General features: G+C 39.1%; 2 protein-coding genes across 2 annotated transcripts; one reads left to right on the top strand and one right to left on the bottom strand.

Annotated features, from left to right (window-relative positions):
* The first annotated feature begins 899 nt into the window (after positions 1–899).
* Positions 900–13,711, top strand: xrcc5 (X-ray repair complementing defective repair in Chinese hamster cells 5). The gene is made up of 21 exons (XM_053329189.1): positions 900–967; positions 2,958–3,071; positions 3,169–3,352; positions 4,188–4,236; positions 4,375–4,497; positions 5,147–5,329; positions 5,475–5,589; positions 6,661–6,799; positions 8,786–8,898; positions 9,059–9,121; positions 9,206–9,343; positions 9,434–9,524; positions 9,951–10,081; positions 10,290–10,486; positions 10,696–10,786; positions 11,001–11,070; positions 11,196–11,305; positions 11,540–11,636; positions 11,854–11,921; positions 13,348–13,422; positions 13,581–13,711. The coding sequence occupies exons 1-21, from the start codon at positions 953–955 to the stop codon at positions 13,593–13,595; spliced, it is 2,181 nt and encodes a 726-aa protein (XP_053185164.1). The 5' UTR covers positions 900–952; the 3' UTR covers positions 13,596–13,711.
* A 98-nt stretch (positions 13,712–13,809) lies between these two features.
* Positions 13,810–25,817, bottom strand: LOC128368391 (collagen alpha-2(VI) chain-like). The gene is made up of 28 exons (XM_053329185.1): positions 25,686–25,817; positions 23,338–23,510; positions 22,595–23,199; positions 22,479–22,499; positions 22,301–22,366; positions 22,149–22,202; positions 21,984–22,028; positions 21,858–21,884; positions 21,740–21,766; positions 21,577–21,621; positions 21,026–21,079; positions 20,843–20,905; positions 19,903–19,965; positions 19,756–19,809; positions 19,631–19,666; positions 19,468–19,530; positions 18,332–18,394; positions 17,999–18,061; positions 17,785–17,847; positions 17,653–17,703; positions 17,474–17,572; positions 16,966–17,028; positions 16,838–16,873; positions 16,699–16,744; positions 16,457–16,609; positions 15,384–15,839; positions 15,256–15,294; positions 13,810–14,819 (listed from the first exon to the last, which is right to left on the bottom strand). The coding sequence occupies exons 2-28, from the start codon at positions 23,495–23,497 to the stop codon at positions 14,218–14,220; spliced, it is 3,117 nt and encodes a 1,038-aa protein (XP_053185160.1). The 5' UTR covers positions 23,498–23,510; positions 25,686–25,817; the 3' UTR covers positions 13,810–14,217.
* Between the last annotated feature and the right edge of the window lie 348 nt (positions 25,818–26,165).

The following is a 26,165-nucleotide window of genomic DNA, read 5'->3' as shown; positions in this document are numbered from 1 at the left end:
CAAACATCATAGATCATAAGCTACATTCAGTTGGAGTATTCATAGATATTAAAAAAGCTTTCGACACAATCAGTCATATACATATTAATCAATAAACTTGAACGGTATGGTCTCAGAGGGTTAGTGTTGCACTGGGTGAAAAGCTATTTAAGCAATAGAAAACTATTTGTGAAGTTGGGGGAATATACATGATCATGCTTGGACATTGCTTGTGACGTCCCCCAGGGGTCAGTATTAGGACCAAAACTCTTTAAACTTTGCATTAATAACATATGCAAGGTTTCAAATACATTAAAATTAGTATTATTTGCAGATGTTTTTGCTCTGGGGGGGATAACAAATTATCATTGAACTTAAGTAAAACCAAATTCATGTTATTCAGCAATTGCAATAAAAATACACAAGTACAGATACAGGTAGATGGGGTGGACATTGAAAGAGTAGGCCTATACGAAAACAAGTTTCTTGGGTTAATAATTGAATCATACAAAGCAAACTGTCAAGAAGCATTTCAGTAAAGTAAAGCAAAACACATTTTGGACCACAAATCACTCCACATTCTCTACTGTTCATTGATCTTACCATATTCATCATTACTGTACTTTGTTTGTTTGTGGAGTGAGGTTGTGGAACAGATTGGGTGTGGAGCTCAAGCAGTGTCTAATGACCCAGTTTAAAAAGCAGTACAAACACATGGTTATACCAGGTTTTCATACATAATTTATGTATTTGTTCACTTATTTTTTTTATTTTCTATGTTTTACTTATTTATTTATTTATTTTCTACACTTTTAACTATATAGACACTGACGATAAAAACTCCAGATGCCCTTTTTTCCGGTGAGACGTATGAGCGGAACAATTATTTCCGTAAGTTAATACTCACATCCGTTTCTCCCCGGACCCATAATAAAGTGGCACAGGTCCTTTGATAGAGGGAAAAAGGAGGAAGATGGCAGGATCCAAAGTAAGATACTTTATTTCACATTTCTTAAAATAAACAGATTATTATAATGTCCTGCTGTGTTAGTTGTCGTTAGTTATTGTGGACAGGCGGGTTTTGAGGCTGCTGTTCAGTTTTAAGCTAATCAATAAAATGGAAAACGTCACTATATGTGGACAAAGATTAAATTAACTACGACTTCAACTTTTAAAAACTTTACAATGAAACGCTGAGGTACAATTTTGAGTTTTGAACATTTTTAGCTAGCATTTTGATTGACTTTATAATCCTTTTCTGGCTGAAATCAATACTCAGGTCTGCAGTTTTGGGGAGTTACTAAGATTTTGCTCAGAAGGAGGGTTTGTCCTCATTAAAATTGAACATGTTATTGTATACATATTGCTAATTCTTTGAAAACTATATTTGTTGATGATGTGAGCTTATTTGGAGTACACATGGGTTTAAATGGTGTCACAGTACCAATTAAGCCCATGCCAGAGTTTTGACTTTTTTCATTAAATATCTTTGTTTTATATTCCAAAATCTACATGAACTAATTTATACATTTTCAAATGAAAAATACATAATATATATTCTATAATAAATGATCTCCCTTATACATCATGTCAGTATCCATGAAAAACACCTGAACTTTTTGGTGCTTAATAGGTAACGCTAACACTAACCCACTAGCTGAAAATATTCGTCAGAAAATTTGAAAAGTAATCATAAAGTAATCATGAAAATAATGGCATGAAATGGTAAATGCTGGCTGGACGTCCAGACATGTCCAGACCCGCCTTCCCGCAGGCCGCAGCCATTAGTAGTTGGGAATCTGGAGCGAGCAAGCAACAGCGCGCACTAGAGAGTGCTGAGCGCGTGCACAAAAAACGATCGGTTTTCTGTCGCTTTTGCGCGTCATATCAATGATATATATAATGTCACTGTGTGGATCATTAACCTTGTTGCAGTGTGCTCCCTGGTTATAGTTAGTGAACTATCAACTTCTACTTGCTCAGATCTCACAGTCAGCAGTAGGACAGGAGGAGCGCACAGTTTAATAAATTAACTACATAAAATAGACTCACTGGTTTAACCTGTGCAATCTAATGTAATCCAATACAGCAGCTCTGCCATAAATTCTACATTTATTAAGCTTATATTTTTGACAAGAAGGTGAAAATTCTGCTTTATGTTCATTATTAAGTGATTATTAAGTGACTGTAAACAAAATGTTCAAAGTTCAAGACAATTGTCTGGAAGTCACTTTATATACAGCTCAGTATCAGTCTCTCTTATATGCACCCATTCATGTTTTGAAAATGAATGTGTTCTGTGGTCACGTTGTGCTCTGAAAACAGTGATACTCACAATAATGACAGTAATGAAAATCCTTGGCACACTGTGATGTAGTATTACAAAAAGGTACACCGGCACATCTCTGCCACACACCAGAGTATTTATAGTCTGAGCTAGTTTGCAGCGCCCATCCCTAGATGTGCTTCTATGATTAGATTAGATTAGATTCAACTTTGTCATTGTACATATTACACGTACAAATTAAACAAAATGCAGTTTATTATCTAACCCCAGTGTAAACTAGTAAAGTTTTATATATATACAGGTGGAGTTTTAAGTCTTACCTAGAATGTACACAGGAGAAGTTAGATACATAAAACTGGGTTAGGGTTAGGGTTAGTGCGTATTGGACTGAATGTTATATGATACATTTATATATGATATGTTACAGAAGAAGTTGCAAATGAGGTGATTGTTATATATTTAAGTAAAGAGAATAATAAAAAAGATACATAAAACTCAACAGTAAAATACATATGAAACTGTGTAAGACTCAACAGTACTTAAACATACATTACAACTTGAAACTCAACAATTAAGTATAGAGCAGCATGAAATAATAAGAACCTGATCACCCGTGACTACATGATTTATCCCTCTTTAACAAATGCTTCACTTTGAGTTTAAAATGACCTGACATGTTTGTTTAATGTAGTCTGCGTTGGTGCTGTGCATGGACGTGGGCTTCTCCATGTCCAACTCTGCCCCAGGGGAAGAACCTCCATTTGAACTTGCCAAAAAAGTCATTCAGAAGTTTGTCCAGCGCCAGGTAAACAAAACCAAAACAAGGCACACACAAAACTACCTAATGAGAGTGTTTCACCTTCAACCTGTGCTGAAAACGCCTTCTGTTGATCATCTCACAGGTTTTTGCAGAGACTAAGGATGAAATGGCTTTGGTTCTGTTCGGCACCGACTCAACCAGGAACTCACTGGACAAGGACAGCCAGTACCAGAACATCACACTGCATCGCCACCTAATGGTGGCTGATTTTGAGCTCCTAGAGGAGATTGAGAATCAGATCCATCCAGAGAGTCAGCAGGCTGATTGTATCCTTTTCTCTAAAATCAATATCAGCACAGTGGACACATGAATGTAGCAGGTACATAACATGTCCTGTACTGAACACCCAGATAAACCTTTAGAGCTGCAATTAATGGATTAGTTGCCATCTATTAAATTAATTGGCAACTATTTGGATAATTGATGAATAGTTTTGAGTCATTTTTTAAGAAGAAAATTTCAAGCTTCTTAAATCTGAATAATTTCTTCTTTTGTCCCCTATAAACTGAAGATCTTTATTTGGGAGATTGAGGACATTATCTGGGGCTGTGGAAACTTGTGATCAATTTTTGTTTTCTATTTTCTGATATTTTATGGACCGAACAACCAATCAATTCATTGAGACCACAATCGACAGACCTAATTGATAATTCAAATAATCATTAGTCGCAGTCAAGGCTGATATGACAATATATGTACAGTGAAAGAAACGCAACTATCAAAAACAGGTGAAAATATAGTTCATAGGTCAATGTTTTTCAGAGTCTTAAGATATTTTAATTTCATTACTGTTAGCCCCAAAAATATTGTGAACATCTGTATCTGTATTCACTCAGTGTTTCTTTTAGCAGCACAGTTGTAGAATTGTTAACTTTTGCAGGTACTTTAGTTATTAAGGGTACAAAGAATCAGTAGATCTTTTTCACTGCACACATTTGAACCTGTCAAAGCAAGAAAAAGAACAGATGTAATTAATTAACAAGGCTCCATTTAACTGCCGGAGTGAGCTGTACACAGTGCGAGGTGTCAGTTAAAGTCCATCTCCTGCTGCTCCTGGATGATGTGTGAGAATCTATTAGCTCCTTAACAGCTGTTCAACAGGGCTGGATGCTCTGGTCGTCTGCATGGATCTCCTTCAGACAGAAACAAAGTGAGAAGTTTCTCTTTTTCACTCTATTTTTTTATTGCTCACCTCAAGAAAAAAAAGAATTTCTTCATGCGTATTGATATTCATTGTGCTCAATGGATTTCTGTTCCTTCTCACACTGTGTTTCTGTTTCTTTTTAAGGGGGAAAAAGTATGATCGTCTGAACATCGTCCTGCTGACTAACCTCAGCACCCAGGCCAGCTCAGAGCACCTTGACGTCATTATTGAAAACCTGAAAAAAGCTGACATCACATTGCAGTTCTTGTAAGATTCAGACACCATTTGCAGTTTTTATTCAAACATGATGCACTGTCAAAACAAGGCTATTTGTTGGAGGTACTTTATTTTACAGTACATTTTAGTTACAGAGTACAGAGCACAGGTAGAAAGATGAGTATGACATGCAACAAAGCCCACAGGTGGAATATGAGGTATTTGTCTTAACCAACAGGCTACCAGAGAACTGATTCATAATTTATATTTTGAAAGTAATTTATTATAGTATTCATAGCTTTGAAATGGCTTGTCACAAACATATGATTTGATCTCATTTTAGTATAAAATTGCAATTTGTTGCATTTTATAAATGAAAAAAATATTGTTGTGCAGTTCTACAGCTGACAGTGACACAAAATGACGATTAAATGTCTTCACTTTCAATTTACTGCTCACTCTAGAGTAATTTACCGAGTGTCCATTATATAAGTAGTAGTGAATGAATGAGTCATTTTTCTTGATTCATGTAATGAATATTTATCAGAGGTCACTCTGGATTAAAAGTGCATTCTGTTCATACGTTTTATGTTAAATGAATTCAACATAAAGTTTGTTGATTGTAGTTTCATCTCATTTAGTCACATACATCCTTCCTCCCACAATTTCTTTGACTAAATCTAAACGTTTGTATTTCTAGTTTGCCTTTTCCTGCGGAGGATGATGAAGAGGAGGGTGGAGGAGACGCAGACAGAGGCTCTCCCAGTCACCCAGGCATGGGCAAAGGTCTGTCCAAGGAACAGAAGAGTGGCCTGGACATGGTGAAACATGTCATGCTTAGCCTTGATGAAGAGGATGGCCTCGATCAAATTTATACCTTCAGGTAGGAGAACTTTTGCCAGATACTGGATGTTTTTATTAATGCATCTTTTCTCTCTGAATCACAGAGTTCTTTCTAGATTGAAGAGTAGTTAACGTTGTTATTGGATGATCATACGACTTGGTTTTGTGTTTGACTCTTTTTGTAGGAATGCCATTGAGCAGCTTTGTATGTTCAAGCGCATCGAGAGGAGACCCATGGCCTGGCCCTGTCAGCTGACCATTGGCAGCGCTCTCTCCATCCGCATCGTTGGGTACAAAGCTGTAAGTTGACTGTGGATTCTTTACTCTTTTGAGGGACCACATTGATTATTAATTAATTCCTTTATGTGGAGAGAAAACTGGTCTCCAACTTTAAAGGGAAATTATTTTATTTTATCAGATATCTGAAACTTAAACACTTGCAAATTGAACTCATTTGTTTTATCGTCAGTGTCATCAACACATCATGAAACAGTGAGATTGTAATATTCATTAAACACATAAAATACAGAATAAAATCAATAAACCTTATTTTCCTAATATGTAATTAAATCTATTAATGAAGCATTATTCTGGAGCACCCTGGTGGTCGAGTGGTTATCTTTGATTCGAATCCAGCCAGGGGCCTATGCTGCAGGCCATTCCCCTCTCTCTCTCTCTCTCTGTCTCCGTTTCCTGTCAGCCTCTCTGCCAGCTACTGTCTAAATAAAGGCATAAAAGCCCAAAATAAATCTTTAAAAGAAACAAAAACATGATCCCAGCACTCAAACCATAGCTAAATAAAACACAGTTACACTGTTTAATATCAAATGCAATGATATGCATGACTTATACTTACTAAATTTTGAAGCAGAGTTTGAATTTCCATAATAGTATGTGTACCAAAGTAAACATTGGTTTGATAAATACACATTTATGCACATTTTTGGTGTCATTTCAGACTAGTTCAGACATTTATTTTATATAAAAGAAAGAAAAAATAGGAGAGCAACTCAAAGGAGTGCAGCTTCTCCCAAAATGTATGACTTAAGAGATAAGAGCTTAAGACCCATCCAGGTGTGAGCAGTCAGGAAAATGGATGGGGGTCAAAGGTCATTGGGTTTGTATCCAGAAAGAAGTTTTTTTTCTTTTGTTTTGTTTACTTAGAATAAAATGTCTCAAACTGAGTACTTTCATTGACTTACTGTGCATTTTATAACACAGAGCATTAAATCTTTTTACCTGAAGTTATTGCAGTGTACTTAATGCTGAATATAAACTGTTGTTGTATGTGATTGCATTGCTTCAGTTTGCTTCACCTTGCTGTTGTGCAGTGTAAAAACAGACAATGGCACAATTCATGTTTTCCTCCAGGTGACTGAAGAGAGGCTGAAGAAAATGTGGGTTACAGTCGATGCTCAAACCAACCATAAGGAAGACATCAAGAGAGAGACTGTTTACTGTCTGGACGATGACAATGAGACAGAGGTTCAGAGAGATGACACCATTCAAGGTGAGGAAGTTATTTGGAGTCTTGAAGATGTTGAGCTTTTTACTTAAAGGGGACATGTCGTGCACATTTTCAGATCTACATTTTTAATCTGTGGCTCTATTGGAATATCTTTGCATGATTTACAGTTTTACAAAAATCCTTTTTTATCATAGGAGGTATCATAGGAGCTTCAACTGCCATAGGTTTAAATACATGAGATAATAAAACCTGTAATAATAAGTGTAAGTCAGTGAAACCTATTTAAAGGTCTATGTTTAGTAAGATGACAGAAGAAGGATTAAAAGATCTCTTTAAAAATGTTCCTTGTTGCTGTCAGTACCCTTTATCTTCCTTTCCGAAGATAAAGGGTATCATTTTGCAAATTAATTATACAGGCGGTGTGAAGAGTCCTCAATATTAATGTTGCTTTTCTCTTGGTGTGTGTACAGCTCCAACAAGTATCTCTGGGCTTGTCATACAATCTCGCCGGCAGTGTTTATACTATTTTTGTGAGCTTACTTTTGCTACTGGCTACTTCATTTCTGTACCAGCATGACTGGTACAGATGATGTTGTAGGAGATTTAACTTTCCACTAGACTGGTATAAACCATCGTCAGGACTTCTTTGCTCACATCAAAGCTATTTCATTTCCTTCAGAGAAAAAATCTTTACGTTGCTTTTTTAAAAATGTAGTCTGTGTGTAAACTGAAATATAAGTTAGTGTCTATCATTTAAAACTACTTAAAACTACTTACTACATCTATGGCTTGGCCCTCAATTATTATAAGCACTCTCTTGACACTAAGTTAATAGACAGTTGAAGTGATTAACTGGATCATTAAACCCACCTTTGCCTTTTCGTCTGCAAACTTACAAAGAGAAAAGTTGCTGTCATCAAGCTGCATTTTATTTTTAGTTCCTATCTCTTTAAGCCTCCCCACCCCCTCCACATTTAAGAAGCCCACCATATTCTGACTTGCCAACTCTTGGAAGCTGCTCCTCTGCAGACATCCACCAGCTGTGGAGTTAATGTCAACAAACTATGAAACCAACAGCAGTCGTAGGATTTCAATACTTTTTCTTTTTTTCTCCGATATGTCACCTCCTCATACATTCGTGTGTGTTTGAGCCAAAATCTTATCTGAAATATGAGAAATGGACAATGTTAGCCAGATATGGGAAAACCCTAGCAACCATCCTAGCAAACACCTTAGCAACCAAGGCTTTTTGTGGGAATCCAGGACGAGCTGATGTCTGCTAATCAGCACAGTAAAAAAATGTTGCAAATAGAGTGTTCAGAGTTGAAGTTTTGGATCTTTGACCATGTTTAAGATAAACTACTGTTATCACAACAATATATAAATAACAAAAATACAGAAATAGCATACCAAGAAAACAGGACTTCAGATTTAATTTAACATTATTAACCCTCCTGTTGTCCTCGAGTTAAGGGAGGGAGGGAGGTAGAAGGAAGGAAAAGAGGAAGAAGGAAGGAAGGGAGGAAATGAAGAAGGAAGGGAGAAAGGAAAGGAAGAAAGGACGGAGGAAATAAGGAAGGAAGATAGGAGAGAGGGAGAAAGGAAAAGAGGAAGGGAGGAAGAAGGAAGGAGGGAGGGAGGAAGGAATGGAGGAAAGGAAAGGAAGGAAGGAAGGGAGGATGGAGGAAATAAGGAAGGAAGGTAGGAGGGAGGGAGGAAAGAAGGAAGGAGGGAGGGAGGGAGAAAGGAAAAAAGGATGGAGAAAGGAAGGAATGAAGGAAGGACGGAGGAAATAAGGAAGGAAAGGAGGGAGGAAGGAATGGAGGAAAGGAAAGAAGTAAGGGAGAAAGGAAAGGAAGGAAGGATGGAGGAAAAGAGGAAGGAAGGAAAAAAGGAAGGAAGGAGGAAGGAAGGAAGGACAGACGGAAGGAAGGAAGGGAGGAGAGAAGGAACAGTCAAAACAGACGGGGTCAATTTGACCCCGGAGGGTGACAGGAAGGTTAAAGTTTGATTCTTTTCTGCCCACAGGTTTTCGCTATGGAAGTGACATTGTTCCATTCTCCAAAGTGGATCAAGAGCAGATGAAATACAAGCATGATGGGAAATGCTTTGCTGTTTTGGGCTTTGCCAAACAGAACATGGTATTGTGCTTATTATGGCAGTGTAATTGTGCATGTTATCTAAAAAGCATTCAAGTAAAACGCATAAATAATTACCATATGTAACCGAGCTGGTTTTCTTTCCTTGTTGTAAAAAACACTTTCTGTCAATTCTTATGTTCTTTCTACTGCCTGAATGCAGATTCATCGCCATCAGTTTATGGGAAATCAGGTCGTCAAGATGTTTGCTCCAAAGGATGATGAGGTGAGAATGTAAAGGCCCACAACAAACCTGGTGACTGTATGTTGATGCTGACCTGTTTCTGTTTCTACCGGTGTGTCCGAGCAGCATGCAGGAGTGGCGCTGTCTGCTGTCATTCGGGCGCTGGATGAACTGAAAATGGTGGCCATTGTACGTTACGCCTACGACCGGCGCAGCAATCCTCAAGTTGGAGCAGCTTTCCCTTGCATCAAGCAGAACTATGAGGTGGGTTCATATGGACGCTTTTCTGAAGTATATTCACTCAATCTGTATCAAATGGCAGTAGCTAATGATCCGTCTTCCTGCTCTTCATAGTGTCTCATGTACGTCCAGCTGCCATTCATGGAAGACCTCAGACAGTTTACATTTCCTTCTCTTGAAAACAATAAGAAGTTCATCCCCTCAGGTACTGTGTCTGCGTGTTGCATTTGTTCAAAGCAGTAACACTCATGATATACATGACAAACTGCTTTACTTATTGGAAAGGAGCACAACAGCAGCATCTTTACTTTACTGGTTTACACGTAGCACACATTTACTGCAAACGGGGGGGGGGGGGAGCAGGTAGCCCGGCTCTGTCCAAAGGTAATCAAATCTGCATACCAGCATGTTTTTAAATCTCACTGATTAACATGTTATATCTTGTTGGTTTGATCTGTTCAAACCAAGGTGTAAAAATGATCATTACATTGAATTCTGTGTCAGACTGGTTCTTGGGCAGAGCTGGACTAACTGTTTCCCCATTTCCAGTCTTTGCACTAAGCTCACTACATATTTACTGTACAGGGATGCTTATGATCTATTGATTTCTTTTGTCATGTGACTCTTCTAGACACTCAACTGTCTGCTGTCGACACTCTCATTGACTCCATGATGTTGGTAGAAGAAGATGAGGATGGACAACAAAAGGACATGTTTAAGGTCCACAAACTTCCCAACCCTGCTTTTCAGAGGCACTTCCAGGTACTGCACACCTAATTAGATGTCAGCTGTGGCAGTAAGAAAAGTTTTGGAGGAGAGTGGGCGGTGGTATTTAACATCAAAAGCAAAAGCTCTTATCTTTCTAGACTTGAATAGCACTTCATCAGCTAGAGGCTGTTGATATTCAACTAGGATTACTCCTTCCTCAGTCACTCTCTCTTTCACCTCCTCTATCCCTCCTCTCTTTCAGTGCCTGCACCATCGGGCAGTGAACCCCAGCACCCCTCTTCCCCCCATGGAAGATTGGGTAAAGGCGGCCCTCGAGCGCCCTGAGGTAATTAGTGAGCGTTGCCAAGCTCTACTAGATGAGATGAAGAAGAAGTTTCCTCTCACACAAGTGGAAAAGAAAAAGAAGCTGAAGACAAGTGCTCAGATTTTTGGCAAAGAGTAAGTTTTGATCTAGTATGGACAAGAGTTGTGAGTCATGTGCTAAAATGTCGTCCAAAATAAAATATTTGTAGAAGACTGTGTACACTGTACATAAACTTTTGTTTTCTGAGTAGTGTTTGTAATGTATGTGTGTGACTGAGATGTTACAGAAATAAAGTTTAAATACATTTTTCTGTATTCTACCTGACCCCTTTTTCCATTTACAGCTCAGAGGAGCCAGATGCCAAGAAAGCAAAAGGAGACGAAGAAGAGGAGGAGTATAACCTGGCTGACATTGCTGAAGGCTCTGTAACTTCGGTGAGAAGCTGGGGGAGGCGGGATGACATAATCCTAGACAGATAAAGTACTTCAAATAAAGCAGCTCATCACTACTGCTGTATATGTTATCCACTTCATCCTGCTTCTCAGCAGAGCTTATGAGTACAACAAACCAAAAATTGCGTTTTGAAAAAAAATCATAACATAAATACTCTGCATACTTGAAATCTTCTCATTTTAAACACTTCTCTAGGTGGGAAGCGTGGATCCAGCCCGAGATTTCCGTACTCTGGTCAAACAAAAGAATCTTCCATTCGGAGACGGTGAGGTCCTGGCTTGATAAACATTTCTTTTGTTTGTGTTATAAACCATGGTGACTCATGTTCAGCCCGAGTAATTGTGCCTTTTTCTTTTGTTTGGTTGTGGTGACCCCGATGTTCTCCCGCAGTCTGTCAGCAACTGACTCACAGGATAGAGCAGTTGCTTAGCAACAAGAACACACCTTACTTCATGAAAAGCATCACCTGTATCCAGGCTTTCAGAGAGCAGTCTGTGAAGGTAAATCAACATTTGGGAAATGGGAGTCTGTGAAATAACCTTGAGATATCCGAGTGCAGAGTTTTTGCTGTGCTATGGAGATTATGAGTCAACTTGAGAAGATTACAGTGAGTGCGTTTCTTTTTCTCGTGACTTTAACGAAGGCCAGTGTGTGCTTTTGTGCCTGCATGTCGATGTGAGCTTTTGGTCGATGTATAAGTGGATTTTGACTGTTTTATATTTTTCGTAATTCAGCTGGGGAATGCTGAGCTGTACAACAGCTACCTCCAGTCCCTGAAAAGAAGCATCCCAAACAGAGGGCTAGAAGTCTTCTGGGACCTGCTTGTTCAAGGTATGATAAGCCTCTTTACTGCAGGGCAGCAGAGTGTCTCCTGCCTCATTTCCTCCCTTGAGATGAGATGAGACTTGAAACAATGTTTTTTGAGCGCAAAATAAGTAAATAAGGCACAAACGGGAGCTGATGCTTGAAAACCAACTGTGGCTTGAATCACAGCGCAAGTCTCAGCTGAAAGACTTTCTGAGCTTACCCTTTGCTGTTTATTTGACAGATGCCGTATCTCTGATCAGCAAGGACGAGGTTGAAGGAAGCACTGTATCCAAAAACGAAGCTAATCAGGTGACTTAAAGGATGAGTTCACAGTTTTTCAAGTCTGCCTTAAAACAACCTGTCAGGTGCACTGACAGGTGAACACCAAAAAAAAATGTTTCCTCACTGTCTTCCTGCTGGGTGTACTGTTATAGGCGATGAAAATCTCCATCCCTGTGACACAAGCCTTCTTGTCCAACACATCAACTCCAGGATGTTGTAATCCGGCTTGTTTTTAAACACATCATCAATCTCATTAGCATTCTCCAACATATTGTCATTGCTGCAGAGGCACTTGAGCAGATCCTCATTGTTGAGTGGGTCAAAGCCAAAATCAACAGTGTTCATTTTGTGCAAAGATGCATTTAAAGGTTTATATGAAGCTGGTATGAGGCTTCAGCAGTCTGCGTTAGACATATTAAAGTAGCTGTATGTAACAAATATATTCCAAGTAATCATAAAATTGCCCTAAATATCACCAGACATTAAGGAATCATGTTAATTTCAAACACTGATATCACTGACAGTAGTAGTCCAGCCAGAATATTCACATTTGAAAAGCTCAGTTGCAGCCCTCAAGTAATGTTTCTGTTGTCATTCTGTGTTTTGGCCTGATGCTCCACCCACCACCTAGCTACCAATCACCAAGTCAGTACTGATGCTCCACCCACCACCTAGCTACCTATCACCAAGTCAGTAGCGTTTCAGCATCCCGGTTGCCAGTTGCCACTGAGCTGCAGCTAGGAACACTGCAGATAATGTCTGATGTTACAAAACCAAAAAAACCTCATTATGACTCTCAAATACGTCGTGACAATTTGAGAAACAAAACAAGGGTATGTATAGGAGATGTCTTTGAAACATGGAGACGGTTACAGCGTCATACAGCACTAAGCTGACCCCGCTGATACGGAGGAGGATATGCAGGATCACGTCCAACAACTGGCAACCCGCGTGAAGTAGACTCTGGCAGGGAGGGGGCGAGGAGTAACAGCTCTCTCCAGTGTTTTGAACGTGAGCCACAGTACCATTTCTAAACGCTTGGTGTCAGAGTTACATACCTCAACTTTAAGTCTTTTTAGCTTCAGATTCTCTCTTTGTTTTTCCTTGTTGAACTTCTCTGTTGGTATAGTAACAAAAACAGAGACTTTGGCACTAAAAAGACTAACTTTGATAGATACTTAATTGATTTGAATAATTTGGACGGCTGAAGCTTCATATCAGTTTCACATAACCTTTTCAAGATATTTCTGTACTGAAGGACGTTTGTGGATTTTGGCCCTCATCGTAAGTGCATTATAAAGTGATCTTCTAATGGTCAGTATGGACGGGATGTATGATTACAGCCAGAAAAACCTGATTGCGCACTTGGCTGTTGTCTCTTAAAGGAAATAAGCACAGCCACATGAACTGAAAACTGTCTTGATTACTGACTGAAGCATACTTTGTTTTTTAGTTTCTGCTGGCTGAGGAAAAGCAAGAGGAGGCGACTGCACAAACAGTTAATGATACTGGGGATGTTGATGACTTGGTAAGTGTTTGAGTGATTTTTGTTTCTGTTTCAGGTTTTAAATATTTGACTGTTGTGCCCCAAACTCACTGAAAAGGGGGGGGGGGGGTTATTGAAACTTCTGATATAAACTCTCCAGTCTTATGCATTTTTTTTTCTTTTTTTGTCTTCCTGTGCAGCTGGACATGATGTAAGAAGGGAAGCAATGGGAGTGTCAGTGTATGCTAAGAATCCAATTAATCAGTCCGGCCAGAGCAAACCAGTTCAGCCGTCCGTTGTTCTGCTTCCCACTTGGAGACCCCTGATACGTTGTCACATCATTGTAATCTGAGACAATTGTTGATATTGAGTAACTGCATGTGTACTGCACAGAACGGGACCAGTACCATATAAAACTTATTTTCTTAAAAAAAAAAAAAACTGTTGCAAGTACTAAAGTCAAAGGCTGCAGGTGTGTTTTGTCTGAAATGTCGTAAATGTCAAAATGTAATTTTTATGAATCTCCTGTTATCTCTAAAGTAATTTGTAATGATGTTGGATACAATGAGTGCTTTAAATGTCAAGATTTATGTGCACCAGATATATGACTCAACAGAACACAGCACCGCAGTGTCCAATAAAGTGCAGATTTATTATCTTTAATCAATAAAGCTTCAGAATGCTCAACTCTTGCGTGTGTTTGTGTGACATATACAGAAGATGAATACAGCTGGCAGTGATATCATTTGCAAATTTTACATTAGAATCATAGTTTTTAAATGTTTAACAGCATTAGCACCAGCATGATCTCCATGTCCACATGAGCGTGGGCTCTCTTTAACATATCCACTTGATGAAACGGTCGAAAAACCTGGACTGAGACAATTCAGTGAAGTCTTTTCCTTTGAAGATGGCATCTTGGTCATTCATGGCCAGCTTCTTTAAAACTTCTAGGTCAAAATCATTTCCTAGGGCTATCACCGTGGGGACCACTTGTGCCCTGCGCATGAGACTAAGCGATTCATCCAAGTTTCTGCTGTCTGTGACACCGTCCGTGATGAACACAAACGAAATCTCTGCATTGCGTCTCGTCTTTCGAGCACTTCCTAGACCCAGGATGTTATTGACGGTGTGGATGATGGCCGGTCCCACGCTTGAGGAAGAATCCAGATAATTCAAGCGAGATATACCATTAGCAATGGCCACAGGGTCATGTGTGAGAGGGAAGGCCTCAAGTTGTTCGTTTTCCTTGCCGTACTCCATCAGAGCCACGCGGGCTCGCATACGATCACTCTTGGTGCGGGCCAGGCCAAGTTCGTCTGCCACCTTCTGCACAAAGCCGAGGACATGACCAAAGTTACGCAGCCCAAGGCGCTCCGAGCCATCTAGTAGAAATACCAACTCCACTGGCCGATGCACACAAGGGGCCACATAGGGTTCTGAAATAAGAAGCAACAACCACTTTTATTATTATGGGGTGCCGATTGTAACATTTCAGTTACAGTTTTATAGCTGATATATTTTGGATTTTTGGCTCACTTTTCTCACATTTAGCAAATTTTTCTTTCATTTTGAGACAGAAATTCATGTAAAACATGTTAAAAATGTGTATACGTAAAAAATAAATATTAATGTGGATATAAATATAAGTGTTAAATCTAAATATTAAATCGAAATCGAAATTTTAAATCTAAATGATGAATATATGAATAAAAATTAATTTCTCTCTCAAATGAAAGAAAAATTAAGTAAATGTGAGAAAAGTGTGCTAAATATTCCAAATAGATCAGCTATAAAACTGTAATCGAAATTCTCCAATTGGCACCCCATCCATTACAATACTGAACTAGTAATCTAGTCATGAATATCACCTACCGGTTTTACAGGGAAGTTCAGGGCACACAGTCTCTGGATCTGGAAGGGAAATTGATTGTACATAAATTAGAAAAGTGGATGAAAGGACCAGTATGATCATCTTGCTGGGTGTACTGTTAGAGGCTTACTTGGACAGAGCTGATTCTCAATTTTTTGTAGAAAACTGTCTGCCACCAAGTCACTGTACTTCGACATCCGATTGACACGGCTCTTATCGTCGCACGCTATCGAGTTCAGGGTCTCATCATCCTCTTTGTGGTCAAACATATCGCCGACCCCAATGGCATTCACCACCACATTGTTATCGAAGCAAAAGGACTTGAGCAGATCAGTATTAGAGTCGTTTGGATCATAGCGGCCATCTGTAACCACCACCACGGACACTTTGGCTCTAGTCCTGCTTTTCTTAAAGAGGTTGTCATAGGCGAACTTGAGAGCTGAGGGTGTGTAAGTGCCCCCAGCAATCCACTCCAGGTTCTTCACAGCGTTTTTAAAGGAAGATAAGGAGTCTATGTTGGGATCGTCAATATGTATGGTCTCAAAAGTCCCAAGGTGACTGTACTGCACAACTCCAACTCTTGTGCCTGGAAGAGACAAACATGTTAGGCAGTGCATTTACATATGTGTGAGTTCAATAATAAAAGGCTGGCTATATTCTTGTCAACAAACCCCAAAACAAGACAAAACCCAACAAAGCATTTTCTCTAATTGAAACTGCTAAAACACTTGGGAGCTTAAGTGTGTATTTTACTTTTCTTTGTAATGAAGGAGCATGTCAAGTACACAGTGGGAAAAATGTATGTTTACTTCAGGCTATCAGTCTTTCACAAAACAAACACCACTTGTTAGGAGGTGTTTATTGCAGATTTTAGGGTATTCATGGGATTAATAGATACTAACAAACTATTTCGAAAGGCTTTTCTGATGTTGTGATTTTGTGTTAACCTCAGTTTGCAGTAGTGATTTAAAATATTAACTTGTCTGATTGAAAATACATGTTCATACTTTGTCATAACTGTACTGTAGTAATTAAGAGCACGAGATGAACAAGGTCCTTTCCAAATATTTTTGGATCTAACAGTATGTTGGGTGGCGGATAAATGTTTACGCTTTTATGGCAACTTCTACTTCTTGTCACTGGGAGCTGTGTCTGCAAAAGGATTTACAGAGAGCTATGTGCTGTGCTTGTGCCCGACCGTACCGGTTGTTGACATGGGGTCACTGGCCATAGATCCCAGTCTGTTGATGGTGTTGATAACAAAGTTCTTTTCCAGGGTGAAGTTTGTCAGCCCAATGCTCTCTGAGCTATCAATTATAAATATGATATCCAGAGCTCCACAGTGCTTCTCACAGTCTAAGACAAAAGACAGCAAAAGGATCAGCATGTTGAAAGATGCCAACAATAAAGCTGTGTTAGCTTTAACCTATACAGTATTATCTTACCACAGCAACCGCACGTCTCCCTGATGTAACTCATGACATCACAGTCCTGCAGTGACATTTATGCAGGTTAGTGGTACTACAACCAATTCAATAATTTTGTTGTGTTTGTTAATCAAAAGATTTGTAAAATGTTACTTACATTAAGTCCAGGATCGCCTGGGCCTCCGGGGCCTCCCTGCACACAGCACAAGGACAGAGTGATGTAATTGGATCTAAAATTTGCAAGCATGGTAAAATCATAATTTGAGTAGTTGAGCTGTTGCTTACATCAGGTCCTGTATCCCCGTTTGGTCCTCTCGGTCCTGGCTCACCGAAAGGACCTGGACCCCCCTGCAGAGAAACCAATTTTCAGTGGAAGTGCATTGAAGAAAGAAAGTTGCATTTTTCTGACTAATGTTGAATTTTCTAGAAGTTACTTATAAACCTTACTTATAAACTTTGTGTGTGTTAACTTTTACTGTTGTTTTTTTTAAAGAACTAAGCACCATTGAGAAAAAAAAACAAGAAACTCTTAAACTGGGCCATTAAATCCAAGAGTTAATGATGGGTGACATATCTGACACCTCATCAGTCCAGCTCATGTCACACAATCCTGTAGACTTGGAGTCTGATCATTTGCTGTATGTTAAAATGAGAAATCGCACATGGTACTTCACAACCTTGTTGTTCAACACTTCAACCACAAGCGCATCTATTCTTGTTAAAAAAAACAATAATAGATGCCTAATAGATTAGGCAGCTCTTAGGCAGAAAAACTTTAATTAATTCATCTTACTTTATCTCCTTTTGGTCCTGGTGTTCCAGGTTCTCCTTTGGCGCCACATTCACCTCTGCCCCCCCTGACTCCTTTTTTGCCCGTAAGGCCTTTATCTCCCTGGGAAAAGCAGAATTACTTCGGACTAAAGTGATATTAAAGACATGCAAGAATTTTGTGAGGTAAACAGAAAACCATACAGTGGGTCCTCTCGGTCCAGGATAGCTGAATCCTTGCCTGCCTTTGTCACCCTTTAGAAGAAAAAAATTACAATTATTAAATGTTGCAATATTTTACATGATACCATCTTAAAAGTTCGACCCTTGGCTCACTTTTAGTCCATTAGGCCCTGGATCTCCCCTTGGTCCAGGATCTCCTATATTTCCCACGGTGCCCTGTGACCACAGAAGAGGACTTTGAATGACAATAGTATCATCTACTGCGTATTAGTAATTACTTTAAGCAAAACAAGAGCTCCTTTATGATGCTTCACAAAAGAACATTGAACAATAAATAAACTGTAACTGAATGTTATAATTAACACACATTTCCTCCAGGGCCTCCTGGTTCTCCAGCCTGACCCCTCGGTCCTGGTAATCCTGGGTTACCCTGTAAGAGAGATAAAGTAGTGATTCTTACTTTCACTCCAGCCCACTTACATAGTGTTACTCAATGATGTGAATTTGGCAAAGCATGGTTGAAAACAGGAGAAGTTGTGGTTTTTATTGTGTAGTGCAGTTTCTCTAGAAAAATAACTTGGAATCCTATTCCAAATTATTTTGGCAGGACATAGTACATGAGTGCAGTATTGGAGGTCTGAATTCTTAGGAAGCTGCTGAGTCATCCTGCCAAAATCCTCCCACAACCCGTTCCCCTCACCTTCGAGCCCTTGAATCCATCTTCCCCGGGTTGGCCTCTGATTCCCAGTGGCCCTCGATCTCCCTTAAAATAAATGAAGATATCAGGATTTCCCCCAGACCATTAATCATCACCCAATGTCGCAGAACACAAGAGTAACTGAGAAGTGATCATTCGGTTCAAGGGAAATATGTTAGAGGTGTATCAGAGGCCAATGTGTTAGATTGTCTCTGTAGGGGAAACTCTTTTTCATAGCACGGTAAATCATCCAAAATCAGCGTTACACTTTAGACACATCGTCACACAGTAATAAAAGGCAGAAATACATGAAGTACAACCCCACAAAACACAATTACAACAGGACAATATGAAAACAAGACTTGTAGTCCCCTCTGAGTCACCCTGTTTAGGGCTGCTATGGCTGTGGGTACCAGGCTTTTGGCCTTCAGCACCTCAGGGACCTGTTCCTGCACCCAGTGGGCAGTACAGTAAAGTAGCGATTGAGTGGATGAGTGATGGTTTGTGATATTGTATTTGCAATGCGTGTCACAGCCTTAAAATTGAGCTCTGAGAAGTGTGGTGTGGGGACACCTGTTAACGTGGCATTAGTGTTATGTGTGTGTTTCAATTGGTTTGTGACAGAGAGGATGTTAAAGAAACAGGTGGAGCAGTAAAGGAGTATGGGTTGAGCAACTATTTGATACAACAGTAGGAGGAGATGGGAGCCAACATTTGAGTTTATAGATGGCTTACAGTCTTTGAAGCTATGTGAGTAAATTTCCTGAGAAGAAAATACAGCGGGCAACACAGAACCAAATTCTATAAAGGAGTGTTTATGATCAATATCTCTGGGATTAAAGCCCTACTTAGAGATGTAATACACATGGGACCTGTCTCTCTCCCACTGTTAAATCCAATGTTTGGTCAAGCGAAACCAATGTGATCTATGAATGTGTCAAAAGTTGTTTAGCTTTCAGATCACACAAATGCAAACAAACTTTTGTTTTTGTTGAGTCATAATTAAGATGGAATTCTGTGGTATTGTATTTTCTGTAGCTTGCCAGCAGATGTTCTCATTGCCACAAACTTGTAACAATTAATTTTCATTAAAGATCAAGAAAGTGATCAAAGATCATTTATCTGAGTGCTGAACTTACCTTCTCTCCTTTTCTACCATCAGGTCCTTGTCCTCCTTTTTGTCCATACTCCCCTATTCTTCCCTGTTAGTATTTACAGATATTTCAGTTCAAAATTGACACACTCTGGTAAATTCTCAAAAAGAAAGTATTTAATTTGATAAAATACAAGTGTTTGAAATACCTTGTCGCCCTTTGGTCCAGGTAAGCCTTCCCTCCCCTGAAAGAGAATTTCAGAGTCACCTTTATATCATTAATGGACCGTAAAATATTAAAAAGAAAATAAGGATCAATAAGTATAATTTGTACCGGTGCTCCCTTATTTCCTGGCTGTCCTGGCATTCCATGATTTCCTCTATCACCCTAAGGAACAGAGATTCAGATCATGGATTCTGTTTTTTCAGTAAAGACATTTTAAATTAGATGTTTTCTGTTGCACATTTATTATATGGTTACCTTTGGTCCTCTTTCACCAATAGGGCCAGGGGGACCATCTCTCCCAGGGCGGCCAGGGTGACCCTAAACAGCATACAAACAAACAAAACAAACCCTCAAACCACAGAAGACATCAGTTAATGTAAATTTAACTTGAATAAAGTCATCGCTAGTGGCTACATGAGGCTCAGTACACACAAGAAAATAAACTTCAATGGATTTTGAAAAAATAGACTGTTTGATATTCTTAGACTCTCACCATTAGTGGACAGAAAAGTCTGACCTCATGGTGCTGAGCTTCTGGGAAAAGGCCAACATCAAAAGGATTTTTAAATCACAATTTTAGTGTAGAGAACATTGCTTTTTTTTAAACAGCAGGTCATGTGGCCACTGGTGGCAAAGAAAGCTTTGTGTCTGTGTACATTCATTGCCAGAAAATCTGAGTCAGGTATATTTGGTTGACAGTTGACTTGTATCTTCCACAAAGAACCGTCCATCCGTCTGCTTGCCGCTTATCCAGGGTCGGGTCGCGGGGGCAGCAGCCTAAGCAGGGAAGCCCAGACTTCCCTCTACCCAGCCACTTTGTCCAGCTCTTCCCGGGGGATCCCGAGGCGTTCCCAGGCCAGCCGAGAGACATTGTCTCTCCAGCGTGTCCTGGGTCTTCCTCCGGGTCTCCTACCGGTGGGACGTGCCCTGAAGACCTCACCAAGGAGGCGTCCGGGAGGCATCCTAACTAGATGCCTGAGCCAACTCATCTGGCTCCTCTCAACGTGGAGGAGCAGTGGGTCTACTCCGAGCTCCCCCCGGATGACTGAACATTAATTTTTTTATATTTTTTTATTCATTCTTTTTACAGCAAAATGCGAATAACAGATTAAATTATACTGTTTAAAATCACAAATACTGCACTACTCTTTTTTAAAAGAGAGAGAGAAGATCCTTGGCTTGATTTGATACAGACCTGTTCACCATTATTGCCCTTTCCCCCAGGTTCACCAGCGTTTCCAGGGTAGCCATCTGGTCCCTTTTAAAGAAAAAAATCAAATGTCGATAGTTCAGTTACTTTTTACAACAAACTGGATGATGAATTTTAAAATTCACAGCGAGAATAATAGTAACCAAATAGTATAAGGACTTGACGTACCTTGTCACCTGGCTCACCTTTGCAACCAGGAGTTCCGATTCGGCCAATTTTACCCTGAAGATTTCACAGAGGATGTCATATCAGCATACATAACATACATGAGTCATGGTTTACCTTCTACTTTGTTGTATGAAGACTACAGCCTTACTGATAGGGGATTTTTGGGGCTGATGCCCATAGCGATATTAGGGAGTAAAACAATTCTGATATCAATATATTGGTCAATAATCTTATGTATACAGAATATATACATACAAGTGCAGATATTTCACAATAACACTTGTGGTTATCAAACACTTTACAATAAACTTTATTCTATAGAATGCACTGAAACTTTAAATTTCACTGGGAATTTAATAATTATAAATTAGTATAAATAACATTTAAAAAACATGTACGTATATTAAATTTGAATTAAGAAAAAGGCTAAAATATAAAAAAATTGGCACATATCGGACAACATATATGCTGATACGGATATCTATGATGGGCTGATATCGGCTTAAAATAGTAGCTGACCAATATATAAATGGGCTCTAATGAAGACTCACCTTTTGTCCATCAGTTCCATTAAATCCAGATACTCCGCTTGCACCCTGAATGTTTGAAGGTCAGTGAAGACAGAAAATTAACTACAGTATAAAAAACCTTGATTATATGTGTTAGATGTTGTATGATATAAAAAGAAAACATGTACAGTAACCATGACACTACCTTTGCTCCAGTTTGTCCAATATCACCCTGTCAAAGTAAAACAGATTCATGAATCCAAATGCTTCATTCAATCTGACAGATCAACATAGCAGTAGGAATATAAAGAGTTCACCCTCACCTTGTCACCTTTCAAACCGGCTTTTCCCTATATCACGGCACAAAAGGATATGTTACTGAAATGACAAATGAAAACATGGATAGTCATGTAGCACACACAATCATCAGTAAAAAGTCCTCAGCAAACCTTTGGACCGGGTGGTCCGATTGGACCTTCAATGCCAGAGTCACCCTGTAAGACAAACAATGATATACAACATTTAAAGTGACAACATAGTATTTTGGGTGTAATAATTTCCAAGTGTAATAATTATGTTTTACTGTTATGTTCCTGTGGACATAATCTACCAACCTCTTTCCCCTTTTCACCTCTTCGCCCAGGGTCACCTCTGTCTCCTTTAAAACCCTATAAATAAGCAGAAATTCATATTTCAACAAAATATTTTTTGGTACAAGCAGAAATATACATTTTTTATTTATTTTGTTTTGTTTTTTAATACTTACTTTTTGACCCTTATACCCTTTCGGTCCAAGATTCCCAGGAATTTGAATGCATTGTTCATCATAACACTATGAAAACAAAGCAATTAAAAAAGTGATACATGAAAACAAAGGAAGCAAGAGAGATCTGGTGCAATGATTCAAACCTGTACGTATTGTCATTGTTTAAGGTTTTTCTTACCTTTAAATAGGCTTGATATTTCTGTGAAGAAAAGAGTGAAGTGAAAAGTAAAAATCTACACAAACACCAAAATATAACAATAAAAGCATTCAAAGTGAGAAAATGTTTTTGATCACCATGGCTTTTATGATTCTTGCTATTGTTTCATCCTGTATTCTTGGGAGTCTGGCCGAATTGTCCACCGCTGTGTAGTTATCACGGTACAATACAGTGGGAAAGCTGGCTATCTCCCCCAAACCAAATTCGTCCATTCTACTGGACGCTGCCACTGAGAACACATTGATTTCCTGTTCCCGGGCCTTTTCTGCCATCAACTTGACCCCCCCACATGGGTCTCCTGTCACGTGACCATCAGTGATTACAATAGCAAAGAGGACGGAATCCGGCTCGACATTGTGGCGGGTCATTTCATGTGCCATCCGTTTGAGGGCACAGTCGATGTAGGTGCCTTTGCCCAGATATTTAATCCCACCAAGTTTCCTGATGAACTCCTCCTTCCTTGTAAAATTGCTGAAGACCTCCTGCTTCTGGGAGAAGTGCAGGCCTCCAATGGACCATGTGAGCGTTATGCCGTTGTACACCTCATCATCCAGCCTCTCAGCAAAGATTCTGGTGAACTCCTTGACCTTATTCACCATTGCTGGAATCGGGGACTCCTGCAAGGCAATGGTCTCCGAGGTGTCGATGGTGAAATACACCTTGATGGGGCACTTGATGTCTTCTGCAGGACAGAACATTGACAAAAGTAAATATTGAAACCTGAAATTCTACAGAAATTACATGAAAAGGCCTCAATTCTTCTGAGGCAACTCCAACAATAATAATTTTATCCAGCTGGAAAGAAATCCACAGAACTCACTGCGACAACCTGGGTGTGAGGGAGGTCCAATGTCACCTGGCTCAATGTCAGCTGGCCCATCACCTCGGCCAGGTATTGGCCGGGGTCCACGAGGCGTGAGACCTTGAGGGATTGCAGCATGGAGCATGCACAGAAAGATGAATCCTGAAATGACAGCCATTTTCCTGCAGCCACTGAAGAAAATGGAGAGAAGTACACCATAGTAAGGTTTTAAAAAGCTTTCATTAGAAAAGCTGAGGCTCCCTTTAAATGCAGGAAATAGCTGTCAAAGCAGTGAGTCTTCACAGAAGGCATCTCCACAGCGCCTAGAAATGTTTAGCGTTGTTTTAAACAATGTCAGAGAATGACCACACTGTCTGTGAAAAAGAAGACGACATTTGAATAGACATTTTAGTTGTTGCGTCCTACCTGTTTAGGCTTCCTGGACTATCTCATGTCCAGAAACCCAAAACATACACAAGATAGTAGACTGATGAGTTGTGTTGTTATGCTGATAAGACAGCAGTGGAAAGTAAATACATTTACCTGCACTTTAGTACTATTTTGAGGTACTTAAACTTGAGTATTTAGATTTTACTTTATAGCCTACTTTTACCCTTTTACATTTCAGAGGGAAATATTGTACATTTTTACTCCATAACATTAATTTAACTGAAGATAAATATTTTACATCCAAATCCTCTGCAGCTGCAACATTAAAATATTTATTTTACATAGGTAATTTAAGTTGTAACACATTTAAAAACATTTATACTGTAGAAACATTGTGAGATAATATGGTGATGGTGAAATGATTCATATTTTCAGCTGATTATTAATAAATTAAATCAAAGTCAGGAATATTTTCCATTTTTGCCAGAAAGATGGTACTAAAGTCCATACACTGGTCTTTCATATAGAATATAAAGAATAGATTCACAGTCAGATTTCCATATGGACACTGAATTGCTTTAATCATTCCTTCTGTTCATACTGGCCATTATAATATCCCCTGCAAATGCACTTAATATGTAAGTGATGGGGGCCAAAATCCATAGTGTGCTCACACAGTAATTTTGTGCAAAATATATCATAAAGTTGATGTGCCACATTTACTCTTTTTTAGCATCAAATCCCCTCTTTGTATTTCCCTGTTGAGCTGTGGTGGAAATAACAAAAAGAGGGGCTTTGACACTAGAAAGACTGTAATGTTTAAAGATTGCTTGATTTGACTCATTTGGATGGCTAAAGCTTAATATTAGCTTAAGATAATCTTTATAAATACATTTTTTCACAGGAGATATACTGTGGATCTTGGTTTCCATCACTTCACTTGCATCGTAAGAACATTATGAAGGGATCTTCGAATGGTCAGTATGAGCAGGAGGAATGATTACAGAAAGAAAAAACTCTTTCAGTTTTCATTTTGGCACCTGACAGTAGTTTTAAGACTCTGAACCCGTCCTTTAAAAGAGTTAAATGTAAAATAAAAATAATCAATCAATCAATCAATCTTTATTTGTAAATAAGCTAAAATAAAACAGATAAAAAAGCAATTGTAGTTCAATAGTAAAATATTTAATAATATAACAAATGAGTACTTGTGCGCTGCTACATAGTTAATACTTAGCTGTGTTACAATTTAAAATTCAGGTGTTTTACTTGTAACTCTGTCCCAACTGTTAGCTTATTTGTGCTCTGGAAAATTGTCCTTTCCTTCATAAGTATTACTGTATCAGCACAATGTACTTAAAGTATTTGAAATGTTTAATATACAGTTAGTTCAGTGGTAAACAACCTAGGGGTCAGGCACCTCCAGAGGGTCAGCAGACTAATCTGAGGGGCTGTGAGATGATTAATGGGAGAGGAAATAAGATTCTGATACAAAAATCTGTTTGCAGTCTTTGGACTTTTTCCTGTAATCTTTGGATAGTTTGAACATGTATTGAAATTAAACCATGTGAGAAGTTTACAGGGAGAAATCACTATTTGGTGGAGCCAGATATCTGAAATGTGGACATGACCACACACTGATTTTTTTTTAAAGATGTCAAAAGCCAAAAAGTTTGGAAACCACTGGTTTCATAACATGTGTTGTATTTTAAAAGACTGTCAAATAAATGTGGTGGTGTAGAAAGTACAATAGCCTAGCCTATATCCCTCTGAAATGTAGTGGAGTGGCAGTATCAAGTAATACAATAAATAATCTACTCAAGTAAAGTACCAGTACCTCAAAGTTACACTTGCGCACAGTAATTGAGTAATTTACGCGTATATGTTAAGTCAAGAGTTAAACACATTTGATCATTTACATTAGCTGCCTGACTGTCTGTCACTAAACGTTTAGGAAAATTCAATAAATTACTCACCGCGGCGACCTAGTTGAGACTTTAAATCTAAGTTGCGATTTAAGGCTTTCTGGAAACTCGAGCAATTTCCAAACTTAAGATAATCATCTCAATCGGAATTTCCACATCAGAGGAATCTCGGTGGGTCAGTGCATGGTGGAGGGGGCTGCTCGTTTTATTCTCAACTGCACCCACGCACGAGGGGTTTGGCTAGAGCATTTCAAACAACAGTTGGACTCAGATCAGTGTCCCAAATTAAAAAGAGAGAGAGAGAGAGAGACAGAGACAGAGAGAGAGAGAGAGAGAGAGAGAGAAAGAGAAAGAATAAAGTGGATTTAATTACATACAGCAAGCTAAAATATTCTATTAATCTATCAGATTTAACAGATTGATCATCTCCAAACAGGAGTGTTACAGACACTCAGCTGCACTGCTGCTTATCCTTACATGGAGAGAGCCTCGCACTCTCACAGTCTGTTTACACTTCAAGACTATGCAGCA

Source organism: Scomber japonicus, chromosome 11 (assembly GCF_027409825.1).
Source record: "Scomber japonicus isolate fScoJap1 chromosome 11, fScoJap1.pri, whole genome shotgun sequence".
Taxonomy (NCBI): Eukaryota; Metazoa; Chordata; class Actinopteri; order Scombriformes; family Scombridae; genus Scomber; species Scomber japonicus.
Note: the sequence above shows the minus strand (reverse complement) of the source record. Positions and strands in the feature narration are given on the sequence as shown.